The sequence below is a fragment of the Lissotriton vulgaris genome, chromosome 5 (assembly GCF_964263255.1).
Source record: "Lissotriton vulgaris chromosome 5, aLisVul1.2, whole genome shotgun sequence".
NCBI classification, from domain to species: domain Eukaryota; kingdom Metazoa; phylum Chordata; class Amphibia; order Caudata; family Salamandridae; genus Lissotriton; species Lissotriton vulgaris.
In genome coordinates this window covers 288,259,741-288,276,325 of record NC_141693.1, presented here as the reverse complement: position 1 = coordinate 288,276,325, position 16,585 = coordinate 288,259,741, and the positions used below count along the sequence as shown (strand labels likewise).

Below are 16,585 nucleotides of genomic sequence, written 5' to 3'. Positions count from 1 at the left end.
TTTACCAACCCATTGAAGAACTATGGCAGGCGTACGTTTTGTGCTGCGCAAGGTGAGACCTCTGCTCATACCTCGGCTGAGGTCCTTGCTAGGATGGCCGGTAATGTGATGCATGATCACGGTGGTGTGAATTCTAAGGCACGTAAAACACAGGTGACACAGACGGATGAGACTGATGAGTCGTCTTCTGCCGTGCCTGACATGTCTAATTCCGATCAGGCGTCGCAGACTTCCCAGAAGATAAAAAAGCGGAAACGCAAATCTCACAACGTTGAGGACAAACCGCCCAATAAGAATCTTTTGTTTGACCGCAGAAATATTATACACCCAAGGTCCACTGAGTGGGTTCCTTGCGTAGAGGTGGCGCACTATGTGCAGGACAACCTCCGGAGAGGTTTTGAGAAGGAAGTTAGGGCCACCCTAAGTTCCGAATGTCCCCGACCATCACTAATGAGAAAAGTAGCTGACACTCCAGAAATAGACCCAAACATGGCCGCTTTTATGAAGAAATTTGCGAAGGATCCCAAGAAAGGGCTCGACAGGGCCTGAAGGGGTTGTCAGGATAAGCTTCTTGACGTGTCTGGTCCCCTGACTAAGATCTTGGATGCTGAGGTTACCGCTAAGGATTCCAATACCCCGTTGGACCCCACAGAGCTTTTGGAGTGGGCACAAAGAGCTATGTGTTTCCTCGGGAACACGAACTGCGCTCTATCAGCGGAACAGAGAAGGTCCTTCATTATGCGTATTGACCCACAACTGGCTGAAATGGCGAATACAGAACTGGGCACGCTCGCTAATGGCATGCTGTTCGGGGAGAAATTCGTGAAGGAGATGGGGAAGTATGTGAACACATTTTTCGCCCTGGATAAGGCTCAAGCAAATATAAAAAAAGTCTTTCACACTGGCCTTTTTAACAGGGCCGGGTGCTACAGGGGTCGAGCGACCGGCCATGGATTTAACCAGACCTCTCGAGGCTCCGAGCAACGTGGCAGAGGTGGTGGCCAGCGTTCAAAGTTCTACCCTTCCCGCAATCGCGGCGACAGGGGGTGACAACATAGAGGCTACAGAGGACAAAATAATTCCTCCGGAGATGGTTCTTACTCAGGTAAGCTTAATGCAGGCTGGGGACACCAAGGTGGGAGGCCGGATTGCTTTGTTTTATCATGTATGGGAAAGCCTCACATAGAATCCTTTGATCCTTCAGACGGTAAGAGGTTTTCAAATAGAGTTTTATCCTCACCCTATCAGGTTCAGGTTCCTCATTCCCTACATTTTTCCCTTGCAGAGACGTCTTTCATGGACGCCGAGTCGTTATTGCAAAAAGGGGCAATCATGCACATGTGCCCACATCCGCTGGGTTTTGTAAGTACCGTCTTCCTAGTTCCCAAAAAGGACGAAGGATTCAGACGAGTGCTCAATCTGAAAGAATTCAATTCCTGGGTAGTGTATCGCCACTTCAAAATGGAGGGCATACACTTGTTGAGAGACATCCTGTTAAAAAAAGATTGGATGGTGCGTTTAGATCTGAAAGACGCGTATCTGGCGGTGCCTATCTTCCCCCCTCAAGGAGGTTCATTCATTTTCAATGGAAAGACCAGTGGTTCGAGTTTTCGGCCATGCCCTTTGGCCTTTCGTCCGCCCCTTGGTGTTTCACCAAATTACTAAAACCTGTGGTTCAGTATCTGAGAGAACGGGGGGTAAAACTCATAATTTATTTGGACGATATTCTGATTATGGTGCAGAATATGGACACAGTTCTTCTTCATCTGATCTGGATGGTCCAACTCTTACAAGAGTTGGGATTTGTCATCAACGCGCAGAAGTCCATTCTGACTCCAACCCAGTTGATGGAGTTCTTGGGGTTTCAGGTAGACTCACTTGCAGCTCAGTTACTATTACCTTTGAGGAAGAGAATAGATATCAAGAAGGAGTTGAGGTGAGCGCTTGCCTCTCAGACTATATCCTTGAGGACCTTAGCCAGGTTGGTGGAACTTCTGGCCGCCTAAATACAGACTATATTCCCAGGACCCCTACATTACAGAGCTCTTCAGCGTTTGAAGATTCTACACTTACGCAAGGGTCTGAGTTATGCAGAGCAGATCTCGATTTCCGAAGAGGCGCGGACCGAGATGAGTTGGTGGCTGGAGCACATGGATGCTTGGAATGGCAAAGCCATTTTCTCAGCCCACCCTGAGATAGTCATAGAATCGGATGCCAGCAGATGAGGTTGGGGAGCCTGATGCGGCTCATGGAAACTGGGGGTCGGTGGTCCCGAGAGGAACTGAAACTCCATATCAATTGCCTGGAGCGTCTTGTGGGCTCATTTGCAATTCGGACGCTCTCCCGCAGCGGACGACTTGCTGTATTTTACTGCGGATGGACAATGTGTCGGCAGTACGATACATCAATCGTCTGGGGGGTACGAGGTCTCGTCTTCTAGTGGTGATAGCCAAGTACTTTTGGCATTATTGCCTGGACCACCATATATCGGTGACGGCGGAGTACATTCCGGGCTCTTCCAATGTGGTAGCGGATTGAAATTCTCGTTTCCTGAGGTATGCCAGCGATTGGAGACTGCATCCTGGGGTGTTCAAGCACTTGAACGACAAATGGGGCCCATGTGCAGTGGATCTTTTCGCATCCAGACTAAATGCGCAACTTCCTCGGTTCTACAGCTGGGGCCCAGACCCTCTAGCGATCAGCTCGGACGCATTTCTTCAGTCATGGACGATGGGCATTCTATTTCCTTTCGCCATTATTCCGAGAGTATTGGCACACCTCCACCGGCAGGGGGCGGAGGTGATTTTAATCACTCCATGTTGGAAAGCGCAAGCGTGGTTTCCGGTGGCGCTAGCTTTGTCATGCGCTCTTCCGGTTCGACTTCGGTCGTTTCCGGAGATCCTGGAGGAACCTCAGGGGTTGACTCATCCTTTGGTGATGCAAGGCCTCCTCTCATGGCGTGGAGACTTTCAGGCGACAATGGCAAGTGCCAGGAGTTTCACAGGAGTCTCTGTTTTTCTTATCACAGGCATGGGCACCTGCTACACACAAGCAATATGAATCAGCTTGGTGTAGATGGGTTAGTTGGTGTTCTGAACAGCAGACAGATCCCATGGGATCCGGTGTCGATCTCATAGTCAATTTCCTGTCGGAGCTCGCCAGCTCAGGAATGGCATATCGGATGGTGAACAATTTTCGTTCAGCAATTTCGGCTGCTCATCCACACGTGGATGGTAAACCGGTGGGGGAACACCCCCTGGTGTGTAAAGTGGTGAGGGGTATTCCATTGGTCAATCCCCCAAAACCCAGGTATTCTGTTTTATGGGATGTTAATTTAGTTTTACGTTTACTTAAAGCTTGGCCAGCCAGTGAGGGCTTATCCCGGAACAGTTATCAGCGAAACGTACAATGCATTTATGCCTGGTATCCTGCAGGCGTGTCTGGGACGTGCGAGCTTTGGATATAGCAGGTAGAGTATTTACTCCTACAGGAGTTTCTTTCACGATATCCAAACAGACAAAAACGCATTCTAGATGTATTTCATATCCTGCCTTTCCTCATCATACCAAGTTATGTGTGGTTCAATGCTTAAAATGTTATGAGGATTGTACTAGAGAGTTCAGGAATGATGTTGCAGGACAATTGTTAATTTCTCTGCAGAGACCTTTCCGTCCAGTCACTGCAGCGACTTTTGCCAGGTGGGTTACTTGGTTACTGAGACTAGCAGGTGTTGATACTGCCATTTTTGGCGCTCCCTCAGTTAGAGGAGCAATGGCTTCCAAGGCCTTTTATTCAGTCTCTCGATTACAGGATATTATGACTGCGGCGGACTGGTCCTCTGACTAAACGTTTAAGACATTTTATCATAAACCAATTGTGGATGTGGCTTCGGTGATTATGGATCAACTTTAAACTAGCATAATCTGAGCCTCCATGGACTGACATAGAATAAAAAAAATTCTAGCTGACGCGACAAGAATTTTCAATTCTATTAAGGACACGGAGGTGAGGATTATCCCACCCAGGTAACATACTGATGTTTCATATGATAATGGGATTATGGTCAATGGAATGGTTCATGTATAATTCATGGTGATATTTTCATTTTCTCCCACCCATTGATATTTGGAGATGCTTAATTGTGACTGTCATATAAGTTATGCAATGCACAGAGTTCATGGATGGCATATTACGACCACCATTCTCTTTATAGGAGATCAGGGTAAATAGACCTGAACGTTCAGGATGACACTGTTCGGAAGAAGGACAGAACTGGCGGATATGGAGCATGGTGACATCGAATCTGGTTCGGAGGATGCTATTACGTGCTTGAGGGGGATCCGCAGCGATGATGTAATCGGTGGCCCAGTGTTCAACTGTCAAGTTTGTGGACTGTGTTAAAGTTTAATGCAAAGAAAGAGGAAGTGATGTTGTCACTCCGGACTATATATTAGAGTGGACTGATGGTGATTGGTGCATACTATGCTGGGGTTGTACTTCCGGGGTAGGCTGAGTTTCAAAGTTGTTATTGGCTGCTGTCGTTTTGCAGTAAAGCAAAGAGAAGCATAATCTTCGCCTCTGTGTCCTTAACCCCTTCGATGCTTGTGACGGAACAATTCCGTCATCAGTCACGGTTGAGCTTTTTATTTATTTATTTATTTATTTAAGTTTTATATAGCGCGAACAAGATCTTTGCAGATATCAGAGCGCTTTACAGAAAACAGTAGGTAGGATAAACAAACTGTTGAAAACAGTATAAAATTCGGTAGTGAGTGAGTTGCAAAATAGGGTAGCAATCGCACAAGAGTATGCACACTAATACAATCAAGAAACAATAATATAGAAGCCGTCCAGTGTCGACTCGAATAAGATTATAGCACCCCAGAGGGTGAGGAACCACACTGTTGAAAACAGAATAGTAGGCAGTAGTGAGTGGATTGTAAGTTAGTAAAGCACTCAAGTCATAGTGTACAGCCCTAATAAACAATCTGGAAACCAATAATATAGCATCCGTGCAATGATTTTGATCCAGTAGCAGTCATAAAAGAGTCTAACATAGATAAGCATTCAGGTAGCCGATAATATAGGAGCCATGTACTGTCATTGTTCCAGTAGCAATAGGGATCAGGTGAACTTAGCCATAGGGATGGCTTTTACCTCTTTCTTGAAGAGTGCAGAGGAGGGGATAAGCCTAGTTTCTGGCGGGAGTGCATTCCAGATCCTAGGTGCCATTCCAGAGAAGGAGCGTTTGTATGTTTTTTCCTTCCGGAATCTATGAGGTTTCAGGAGGAGATTCTTTGTGCTTCTGTTGGATCTTGAGCCTCCTGATAAAGTCAGCTTGTGAGTGAGGTAGTTGGGTGACTTGTGGTGTACGGCCGAGTGTGTCATACAGGCAATTTTCAGCTGAACTCTGGCTTCAAAAGGCAACCAGTTCAGGGCTTTTAAGTCAGGGGATGTATGCAAGTGTTTTCTTGAACCAGTGATGAGTCTCGCGGCCGCGTTCAAGGAGGCTCGTAGGGGCGCCGTTGTTGTTAGGGGGAGCCCGCTGAGAGCCACAATTCCGTAGTCTATGCGAGGAATTACTAGGGCTTGTACAACAGTTCGGAAGTCCTTGGGTGGTAGGAAGGGTTTGAGTTTTCTCAGCGTGTTGATTTGGAAGTTGGCTCCTTTAGTTGCTTTGCTAATATGCTGCTGCATGTCAAGATTGGAGTCAAGTGTGATGCCAAGGGATTTTGCAGAGTCCACGATGGTGGGCTGTACATTTAGTGCGGTTAGATGATTGAGCCAGGTTTGGGTGATGGCCTTTTTCACAGGAGGTGAGATCAGAAGGAACTCAGTTTTCAGAGCATTTAGTTTAAGGTGATTGTCTGCCAGCCATGCTTGGGTGTTTCTTAGTGTGGCATTCAAAAGTTTGATGTCTTCAGGGGATTGAAGCTTGAGGTAGAGCTGAGTTTCGTCGGCGTACATATAGAAGTGTACATTTGATGCTTGAAGCAAGGTGGTGAGTGGTTCCATGACGAGGTTGAACAATGTGGGGGATAGGGAGGAGCCTTGCAGGACGCCTAGTGTTACGGGCACAGGCGAGGACAATGCGTTGTTGATCTTGAACTTCTGAGACCGGTTGTGCAGAAAGGAAGTGAACGATTTGAGAACAGTCCCGGATATGCCCATTCTGGTATTTAACAGCTCCAGTAGATTCTCATGTTTGACCGTATCAAATGCTGAGGAGAGGTCAAGAAGGATGAGGAGGCAGGACTCATTGTGATCAAGGATTTCGAGGGCGTCATCAATTATGTGTGTCATAGCCGTTTCCGTGCTATGTTTTGCTCTGAATCCTGATTGGTGAGGGTTGAGGAGGTCAAACTGCTCAATGTGTTTTGTTAGTTGGAGTTGTACGCATTTTTCTAGCAGTTTGGCCAGAGTGGGAATATTGGTGATAGGTCGGTAATTGTTTAGGTCGGCCGGGTCAGCTGTGGGTTTCTTGAGTATAGGTGTGACTTGCCCTATCTTGAGGGAGTCTGGGATGAGTCCTTGTTGCAAGGAACAGTTGATGATTTTAGTCCAGAGTGGGAGGAGCAGGGGGGTGAGGGCTTTAACAGCGTTGGCAGGTAGGGGGGGTCTGTGAGGTGATTGGCAGGTTTCAAGTTGCCTAGCAGCTTGTGAATTGATTCTTCAGTATAGGTGTCGAAGGACGTCCATGAAGCGTTGGTTTTAGGTTGAGTGTTAGTTATGCATATGGAGCTGGAATATCGACTTACATCTTTGAGGAGATCACTTCTTATATTGTCGGTCTTTTGCTTGAAGAAAGCAGAAAAGTCTTCGCAACTTGGAATATCCTTTGTTGAACTGTTAGGTTGTAGGGGTTGCGTCTTGGTTTGGGTTTTGACTAACTCAAACAGTTTTCTTGGTCGGTTTTTTGCTTGATCCAGCTGTTGGCTAAAGAAGACTGATTTTGAGCGTTTGATTTTTCTGAAGTAAGCGTTTCTCTTACTCTTAAGCGCTCTAAGGTGCAGTGCTGAGGGGTCAGATCTCCACGTGCGCTCTGCCATGCGCATAGCACGTCTGTCTTCATTGAGTCTACCATCATACCCTGGGTTTGAGTTCTTGGAGGCGACTCTCTTCATTTGCAGGGGTGCGGCTTCATTGATTATTGCAGACATAGTGTCTAGGTAGAGGTCGGTCAGTGAGTGCACATCAGAGACGCCCGTCGGGGGAAGAAGGAGACTGCCTGTGTGGGCAGGCAAGGAGTTTGGGTTAAGATTCTTCATGTCCCTCTTCCAGATCTTGGTTTTGGCAGGTTGAGCTGGGTTAAGTTTGACCTTTTCGTTGATGAAGAAGGTGATGATGTGATGGTCTGACCAGTCACAGGGTTCGATTGCCTCCAGCTGGTAGAGTCTTCTTTCGCGATGATAAGGTCAAGGATAGAGCCTTTTTCATGTGTTGGACGGTTGCAGATTTGGGTGAGGTCCAGCGCGTTGAGGAAAGTCTTAAGGCTGTTTACCACAGCGTCTTTCTGGTCGTTCCAGTGGAGGTTGAAGTCTCCCAAGTAGATTTGATTGATCTGCCGACCGGCGTTGGTGGATATCGTGTCCATGAGTTGTTGGGAGAAGGTGAGGTTGTCCCTGGGTGGGTGGTAGATAACATGAAGGGAGCACACAGGTTTGCCCTCGCTAGTAATATCGAGGCAGATGAGTTCGCAGGAGGAGAGGGAGAGGGAGGTACCTTCAGTGACAACGAGGTTGCTCCTGTAGATGCATGCGATTCCCCTGCCCATCTTGCCATTTCTGTTGAGTCTAATAATGTGATATTTGGGGGGTACTAGTATGTCCATTATAGGTGTGGAGGCTTCAGTTAGCCACGTTTCAGTCAGAATGGCTAGATAGAGGTCCATTGATAAGATGAGATCCGCGATGCCGGAGGAGTGTCTCTGGGCCGATCTGCAGTTGAGCAGGATACACTTTAGTCTGGGGGTGATGAGAGTGGGTGAGTGTTCTAGGGAGAGGGGGGCTTTTCTGAGATTACAGGGGACGGAGCTTCTATTGCTCATTGTGGCGGGCCTGAGGGGATTTGTGAGAATCGTGGGTATGGGAAGGTGTGTGGTGGGTGGGAGTTTTGTGGGACCTGGGCCATATGAGCGGAGTAGAGTGTGCAAGTCTCGGTCAGAGAAGGGGTTTAGGGTGCGACGGGGGCGGCTGGTGGCCTTGCGATCGGGGATAGAGGGCCAATGCGGGGAATGATGAGTGAAAAGGTTTGAGGGGCGAGTGGTATATTTGTTGGGCGCAGAAGTGGAGGGTAGTGTGTGTCTGGGGTGTGTGAAAAGAAGTTCTTTGATGGAGTGAAGATCTTCTTTGACGTGTAGGAGGGTGGATATGATCATGTCCAGGGTTGGATTGGGGATGGTATTGGGAGTGAGAGCAGTGGGTGGGTGATTGAGTGGGGCAATGGGGTGGGCACTGGATCGAATCGGGCGGGATGTGCATGCGATGGTACATGGCTCTGGCTCTGCGGCCGTAGTAGGTGGGGTACAGGGCTCTGCGGCCATAGTAGGTGGGGTGGCATTCGATGGATGAGAGAGTTCGTGAGCAAGGGGCGTGGATGGCATGGATGAGGACAGGGGGAGGTTTGTAGCGTAGGTGATGGCGCTGGTGGAAGGCGGCGCAGGTGAGATGAGGGATGAGTGTAGACTGGAGAGGGAAGGAGTGACAGTAGGATGGTGGGGGCTAAGAATGGGGGGGATAGAGGATAAGGGGTTGGGTTGAGGGAGGTGGTGTGTTCCGTGAGTCTAGCCGGTAGAGTGGGGTAGTGGGGAGTGAGAGTGGGGGGGTAAAGGGTGAGAGTTGGTCGTGTCGCGGGCGTGGGAGATAAGCACAGTGCGGTGGAGGTGGGTTCTGCGAGACTCGTGTAAGGTGTGGGATGGGGGTAAGGAGGGTGGGGGTATAGGGGATGTGTGAAGGGGGGTGATATTCACCAGAGCATGAGGGGTGTGGGGAAGTGAGATCGGATGGGTGATTGATTACAGTGGGATCTGCGGCGTTCGCAGGAGTCGTGAGGTGGGGGGTGAGGAGGGTGGGGGTATGGGGAATGTGCGAGGGGGGGTGATCTTCGCATGGGGGATTTTGGGAAGTATGATCGGGTGGGTGACTGATTACCGCGCTGGTCAGAGGGGAGAGGTGTGAGATGCTCCTCTGCTGTGATGGTTTAGGCCAGAAGTACTGACGCTTGGAGTTAGGGGGTGTTGTGTAACCCGTGGTGTTAGGCGTGGGGTATGAGGGAGAGTGTTCTCTGCCAATAGATGCGGGGTGAGGAGATGTTAGGTTGGGTGTGTGACTGACTATAGCGCTGGGGGGATGGGAAAGGTGGGTGTTGATCAGCTGTTGAGATGATGGAGATAGGGGATTGGAGTTGGACGGTGTTGTGTAACTTGATGTGTTCGGAGTGGAGGTCCGCCGTTTGGCGATGTGTTCTAAGAATGTAGGGAACAGGTTGTCAAGTCGGTCGAGGTTCCTATCAGTGGCTTGGAATAGTATGGTCCCGTTGTTGTAGATGGTGATGGTGGCTTTGCCTGGGAAAACTTGGGATGGCGTGATAGACAGCGTTAGGGCATGAGTGGATTTGCTGGAGATGGAGCTAGTGAGAGTGGAGAGGAGCGCTTTCCTCCACTGTGCTCTACGCCGTGTATAGAAGATGATATCGGTGCTTGTGGCTCCATTGGTCAATGAGAAGTAGGTGTCCACAAACGGGATTTCAGGGTGAGCCTTCAGGAAGTTGTGTTTGTAGCGTTTGGCATTTTTTTTGGAGAGCTCGGGTGGGTAGTTTATTTTGTATGTGTGTTTGCCCCTGCGTTCCATAGTGGAAGAAGCGTAGGTAGAGGAGGGGGGGGGGGTGGCCGTGGGTGGGTGTGTGAAATTACAGGGCTGTAAACCCAGGTGGTCTTACGAATGGGCAGTTGGTAGGGATGACTAGTCTAAGGTGATCACCCCCAATGAAGGACTAGTCAAAGATGGCCGCCAGAATAGCATATATGGAGACAAGAGTAGTAGTCCTTTTTCTGTTTTTGGTGTGGCTTAGATAGTTTCCCTTTCTGCTTGGGGGCAGGTCGCGTTAGTCCATCTTCTGTGTTAGGTGGGGAGGAGAGAGCTTAGTTTCCCTGCTGCTTGGAGGCGAGGAGAGAGTCTTATCACTGTTTTGTTGACCTGTGACCACGTTGGTATGTAGTCTCATGGTCATCTGGTGGGCAGTGGGGCGATTTATGGCTCCGGTATGTGGCCCCAGCCATCTTAGGAATGGAGAGTGAAAGGAGAGAAAAGCCCGCCATGTCGCGAGGATAGTTTGCAGGCAGAAAACTTTATAGGATTCAGGGCCGGGAATGTAAAACCAGCATGATCAGGATAAAAAATAATTAAGAGACTGCGTACAAGTACCTTCAGGCCATCCCAGTTGTTAGGCTTCACTGAGGCTGTTCAGATCTGATGCAAAAAGTATGTATGTGCAGTTGAGGGTTGAGTAGAAATGAGCACTCCGGACGGAATGTTTCCGTCACGACCACACCCAGTTATGGAATGTCCAACACAGGGGGGAAATCGGGGCAGCACGCAAGGTGTTAATAGAATTGAAAATTCTTGTTGCGTCAGCTAGAAGAATTTTTATTCACAGCCCTTGAATGAGGCTGCCTGCGGCCCACGCATGGAGACCCCATAGTAAGGCAGCCACCCTAGTACCACATGAGGGTGCATCCGACAGGCTAGTGTTTGGACCCACTGGGGTCCTGCGCTACCCATGGGGTATTTTCGACGCACTATTGGGCTTGGAGGTAGGTATATAGACCTCCCCCGCCAATCTAGCGGTCCTTTTGCGCGCCGGGACTCCATGCCATTTGGTTCCTCCTGGTCACGTGGTCTAGGTCGGCTCCGGCTGCCACGTCGTTTTCGTGGTCAGGAGGGAGGGTCGTTGTTTTGTGAGGTGAATCAGGTCCTTTATATCTGGAACTTAAAGCCTGCGTTCAAACACTGACCTTCTAGAAGATACACAGAACTCCCAATATAGCAAGTTAGGCTATTTATGTACTGTTTTCTTACAATTGTAGTTCTGCTGTTATAGCAGATAACACAAAACTACAAGTACCAGAATGGCAAGGAAAGAGCAGACTTGATGACCTACTCTGGTCTGACATGGGAAAACTTTTAAGTAGGCGTGGGCTAATAATCCGATTTTTTTGTTTGCAGACAGCTACAAAGATACACCATTATACATATCCTGATGCTTTGGGCAGGGCAATGGTTGGCAAGTAGCAGACAGCGTATTGCCACAGGCCAAAGCAGGCTATACCAACCGTAAGGCAGCAAATCAGAATGACCGAAGTACCTAGGTAATCTAACTGGCTGCCATTTAACCAATCACAATTGTCACCGGCGTTCAAGCTTTTCTAACTTGTTGTCATGGAATTATTCAGAAAGGCTCGAGTTCCCTAAATCTTTCTGGAAAAAAACTATAAGCCATGAAAGCATGTGATACCAATGTGCTTTTGGCTTTCAATACCAGTGGTACTTAATGTACGAAAGGCTTTTTAATTACGTACTGTCAGCAGGGAAGAAACTACTGTTTTCTATTCATTCCACATTTCAGACAAAAAGGAAACCCTTCTCTTATCATATAATCTTAGAATTACTAAAAACCCACTTGTCTCCTGAGCCCTAACTTCCACTCCTGGAATGTAACATACTAAGAAGAGTCTAATACCCCCCCCCTCCCCCTCCACCCCACACAGGGATAAACAAAAATACCTTATTTAACAGAGACAGCAAATCAAGGTTTCCTATACCGTGAGCAAATAGGCTTTTCCATTCATGCAAGGCCATCTCAGCTTGCCATCTTTCTGGGGTCGATAAACTGAGTAACTCTAAATTGTGTTAACTGCAACATTTGTCAATTAGAGCGCTTAAAGGCATCATGAGTGACTACATACAAAGTAAGGTACCCCTGTGAGTGAAATGAACAACTAATGTAAGTGGAGACACCGGGGTAAAACATAATTCACTTGACAGTTGCCCCTCACCTTGCAGCTGGGCAGAGAGCGCCTCCTGCAGCTGCTTGAACGTGAAGAGCAGGTTCTCGGAGCTGTGCACTTTCTCCTGTAAGTGCTTGTACAGGTAGAGCACGGACCCCAGGCACATCAAGGCCAGCGAGCAGAAGCATGTCTGCAGAATTGCTTTCTGCCTGCGACATCCACAGGCCCCGGGTCCCATGGCCGGAGAGCTTGGTTCCTCGTCAGCGAGGGCCGGGCCCTCGGACTCCCGTTATCATCTTGACAGTAATGTCCGACTAACAGTGTCACGAGCCATGCGCGGGCCGATGTAGCCCGTCTCAGCCTCGCGGATTATGACGTTATTGTGACTTCCCAGCACCGCACTGTTACGTCAAAGGGCTTTGCGTCCCATATGAGTATCAACCCTGGATGTCTTCCCGTGTGTACGTCACTGCCCGTGCTGTGAGCCTTTCCTGAGCAGGCCTGGCCCTCAGAGCCCCTTCCGCTGCGCCTCGGAGGGATGCTCCTCGAGCCCTTGAAATGGGTGGAAGTGATCAAAGACTCCCAGGCGAATATTTCTGCAGGAAGCACGTGGCCTTCGATTTACAGCCCATCACTTTTTCCGTGGAGTAAGCACGTTTTCACACTGCTGCACTCTGGAGGGACCCACTGGGACCCGTGGGGCAATCGCCGGTTTTAAACCCAGTCTGGAGCCAAACGCTCTCCCCAGAACACCTCCTGGTAACGGAAGCACACAAATCACGAGATCCCAAGCCAGGTGTCATCCAAGCAAATAAGATACACAGAACTCGCAATATAGCAAGTTAGTCTATTTTTGTACTGTTTTCTTACAATTCTAGTACTCCTTTTATAGCAGATAACACAAAACTACAAGAACCAAAATGGCAAGGAAAAAGCAGACTTGATGAACTAAGATCTGACATGGGAACACTTTTAAATAGAGAAGGGCTAATAATCCCATTTTTTTTGTTTGCAGACAGCTAGAAAGATACATCATTATACATATCCTTATGCTTTGGACAGGGCAATGGTTGACAAGTAGCAGACAGAGTATTGCCACAGACCAAAGCAGGCTATCCCACGAGCAAGGCAGCAAATAAGAATGACCGAAGCAACTAGGTAATCTAACTGGCTGCCATTTGACCAATCACAATTGGCACTGGTATTCGGGCTTTTCTAACTGGTTGTCATGGAATTATTCAGAAAGGCTGGAGTTCCCTACATCTTTCTGGAAAAAACAATGTAAGCCATGAAAGAATGTGGTACCAATGTACATTTGGCTTTCAATACCAGTGGCACATAATGTGCGAAAGGCTTTTTAATTATGTACTGTCAGCAGAGAAGAAACTACTGTTTTCTATTCATTCCACATTTCAGACAAAAAGGAAACCCTTCTCTTACATATAATCTTAGAATTACTAAAAAAAACGCCTGTCTCCTAATCCCAATCCTCCACTCCGGGCATTTAACATACTAAGACGAGTCTAGCACACCCCCCCCCCCTCGCCCCCATACAGGGATAAAAAAAAATGCTGTATTTAACAGAGACAGCAATCAAGATGTCCTATACCATGAGCAAATAAGCATATCCATTCCTGCAAGACCGTCTCAGCTTTCCATCTTTCTGGGGTCAATAAACTGAGTACCATTAAATCGTGTAACTGCATCATTTGTCAATTAGAGCGCTTAGATGCGACATACTGTAGAATGAGTGACTACATACAAAATAAGGTACCCCTGTGTGTGAAATAAACAATTAATGTAAGGTACTAACCTCTTTATGAGATTAGAGAACAAAGCACATAATATTAAATCACTAGAACAACAGCTGGTACCGGGTGTACCGGTGTAGCCATATTTCTCCCTGTAGGATGGTGGAATCATACCTCCCACACCAGTTACTGGTGTGGAAGTATGATTCCAAGGTGTTTGACATCAAACACAACATGTTTCCATGCAGCCGTTTTAAAGTTAGCATTTACCGCAAGGTTATAATGCACTTAAGAGCATATGGTAGGCTGCATCACAGAACAACCCCGGAGAATAGATTCCGAAGGCTGCAGAGGGGCTCTGCTCAAGCATGGGCAACCTCTCACATTAAACCCAGCACCCTGCCTTCAGGATTGATAAGGCCTGCCATAGGGGTGACATAGGTTTATATGTGCAGTGATAACGTAGATATAGTGAACCTATATCTAAGTAAGGGGTGCATGCACCATCGTACACAGGCTGCAATAGCAGACCTGTTGTGTCATTTTGAATGGTCTCCCAGGGGTGGCATAATACATGCTGCAGCCCCTGGGAGGCCTCTGGGGTACCTATGCCCTGGGTATATAGTATACCGTTTATTAGGGACTTATAAGTGTACCATGGAAACCAATCTGGAGTGTACCTAAAGTACATGAACAACCAATTTAAGGAGAAAGCAGAAAGACTGGGGTTCTGATCAGCAGGATCCCAGTCAAACTAAGTCGAAAACCAGTAAAACACTAAGAAAAAAAATGGTGGTAACCATGCAGTCAGATTTCACCTTCCTACATAAGTAACCCCCCTCCAAACAAAATGAGATATGGCTAACCTTGTCCAGTTGAGCTGAGCTTTTATTGACTAAGTGGCCATATAAGGAAGATCCTGCACTAGCATGGGTACCCCCTGTCTTTTGGTCCACTAAGCAGTCCCTACCTTTAAGGGTATTGGGTTTTCTCCAAAAGTTGGGATTACTACAAGTAGTGTGTTTTGGCAAAGTAAAAGGCTGATGGGGTGTCTGAGTAGAGAAGTGAGGCCCTAATAAAGTTGGTCTCAGCTTCCTCATATCACTGGTCACCATGGAGCCCTTTCTTTCCATGACTACGTTGTATCTGGCCCTAAGGATCAACCTCTAACTGCCTACAGCTGGGGGTTGGGTCCCTTTGGTTGGAACATTGGAGGGACATGATAGGTTTGGAACCACTTGGTCTCAGGTTTGCATGTGTCCAACAGAGTCCATCTGGGGGAGGTCATTACACAAGGGTAAAAGGGATCCCTCAGTGTGTTGAGGAATTTTCACCCGGCTAGGGCTACTAGACTGGGTGCCCATAATATGTGGATAATGGGGGTTCCTCTGGACAGTGGGTCCTTAGGGGTCCACTGACCTCCCTGACCTCTGCAGCCCTAGACTGATTGAGGTAGGGTTGAGAGGGAAAGTATACCTGCTCCAGACTGGGTACCCCCTTGGAAGGGTCCCCTGCCCTCAGGGGTGTTGCCAGGCCAGGCCTGAGCTCCTCTGGGTGACCTTTCTTCAGTAGGGGTACGATCAGTTCCCTGAGAAAGCTGACCCCTACCTATAGTCTGGGGGAAGAAGACTTTTCTTCAACCCTTCTGCTCTTTGGTGGAGTAGAGTTGGTCATTTGGTCAGGCTCCACCACTCCAAAATTTCCCTGGGGTTGGGCTGAGGCCCTAACAGCCCCACCAACTCTCCCAGGTAGGCCTAACATTCTTAAATGGGCCTGGTATACAATTTCAGCCCAGGCTGAAATTTCCAGATCATTGCCCAACAGGCAATCTACAGGCAAGTTTGGGGACACTTCCACTCTTTTTGGGCCAGTGACCCCTCCCCAGCTGAGATTGACTATGGCCATGGGAAGATCTGTCCTGATACCATCAATGTTGGTCACCTGGTACTTAAACTCAGGTAAAAGCTGTTGAGGGGGTACTAGTTTCCCTGTCACTATGGTGACACTAGCCCCTGTGTCCCTAAGGGCCGCAGCATTCTGACCATTTATTAGTGGCTCCTGTCTGTACCTGCGCAAGGAATTGGGACTGACAGTAAAAGTGGCAAACCCCATGCCACCATCACAGACTGAGGAGTCCTGTGAGGGGGACCTTTCTAAACCATGGTCCCCCTCTGTTCCCTATGAGAACCCACCTAACTTTGTGGGTGCACTACTACCACCTGGGGGATTACTACTTATAGTACTAGGAGGAGTGGTAGTATTGCTGGGAGGAACATTTTTCTTATTGCTAACCTTAGGGCAAATGGGATCCTTTTTCAAGTGGCCAGACTTCTTACAGACATGGCAATAAGGTTTCTTTTCAGGAGAAGGAGTTTGGGACCCACCCCCAGGTGAGTACTTTTGGGGCCCTGTAGTGGATTTATCTTTTGATGTATCCCCACCTTTCTCTTGGTTCTTGGAATAATCTTTCTTCTGATCACCACCCTGGTTCTTTGGCTTAACCCTGGTCCTGACCCATTTGTCTGCCTTCTTTCCTAATTCCTGGGGAGAGGTCAGATCAGAGTCCACCAGGTACTGGTGTAAAAGCTGTTTTTGACAATTATTAAGGATCTGCTCCCTCATAATCAAATTGTACAATCCTAAAAAGTCATGCACCGTGCTGCCATGTATCCAAACTTCCAGAGCCTTTGTAGCACAATCTACAAAGTCAACCCAGTCTTGAGTCTGGGCCTTTTTGGTATCTCTGAACTTAATCCTGTATTGTTCAGTGGTTAAGCCAAACCCATCAATCAGAGCACTCTTCAAGACTTTGTAATTATCAGCATCCTCT

At 48.0% G+C, this 16,585-nt stretch overlaps 1 protein-coding gene and 1 pseudogene across 1 annotated transcript in view; one reads left to right on the top strand and one right to left on the bottom strand.

Moving 5' to 3' along the window:
- The window catches only part of LOC147710726 (Golgi integral membrane protein 4-like), a 100,282-nt gene extending 88,040 nt beyond the window's left edge, over positions 1–12,242 (bottom strand). Inside the window, exon 1 of the mRNA XM_086921457.1 lies at positions 12,053–12,242. Within this exon, the coding sequence (XP_086777583.1) occupies positions 12,053–12,242 (190 nt within the window). The remainder of the gene's footprint in view (positions 1–12,052) is intronic.
- LOC147710727 (uncharacterized) lies at positions 1,586–3,137 on the top strand (annotated as a pseudogene).
- Positions 12,243–16,585: the final 4,343 nt, after the last annotated feature.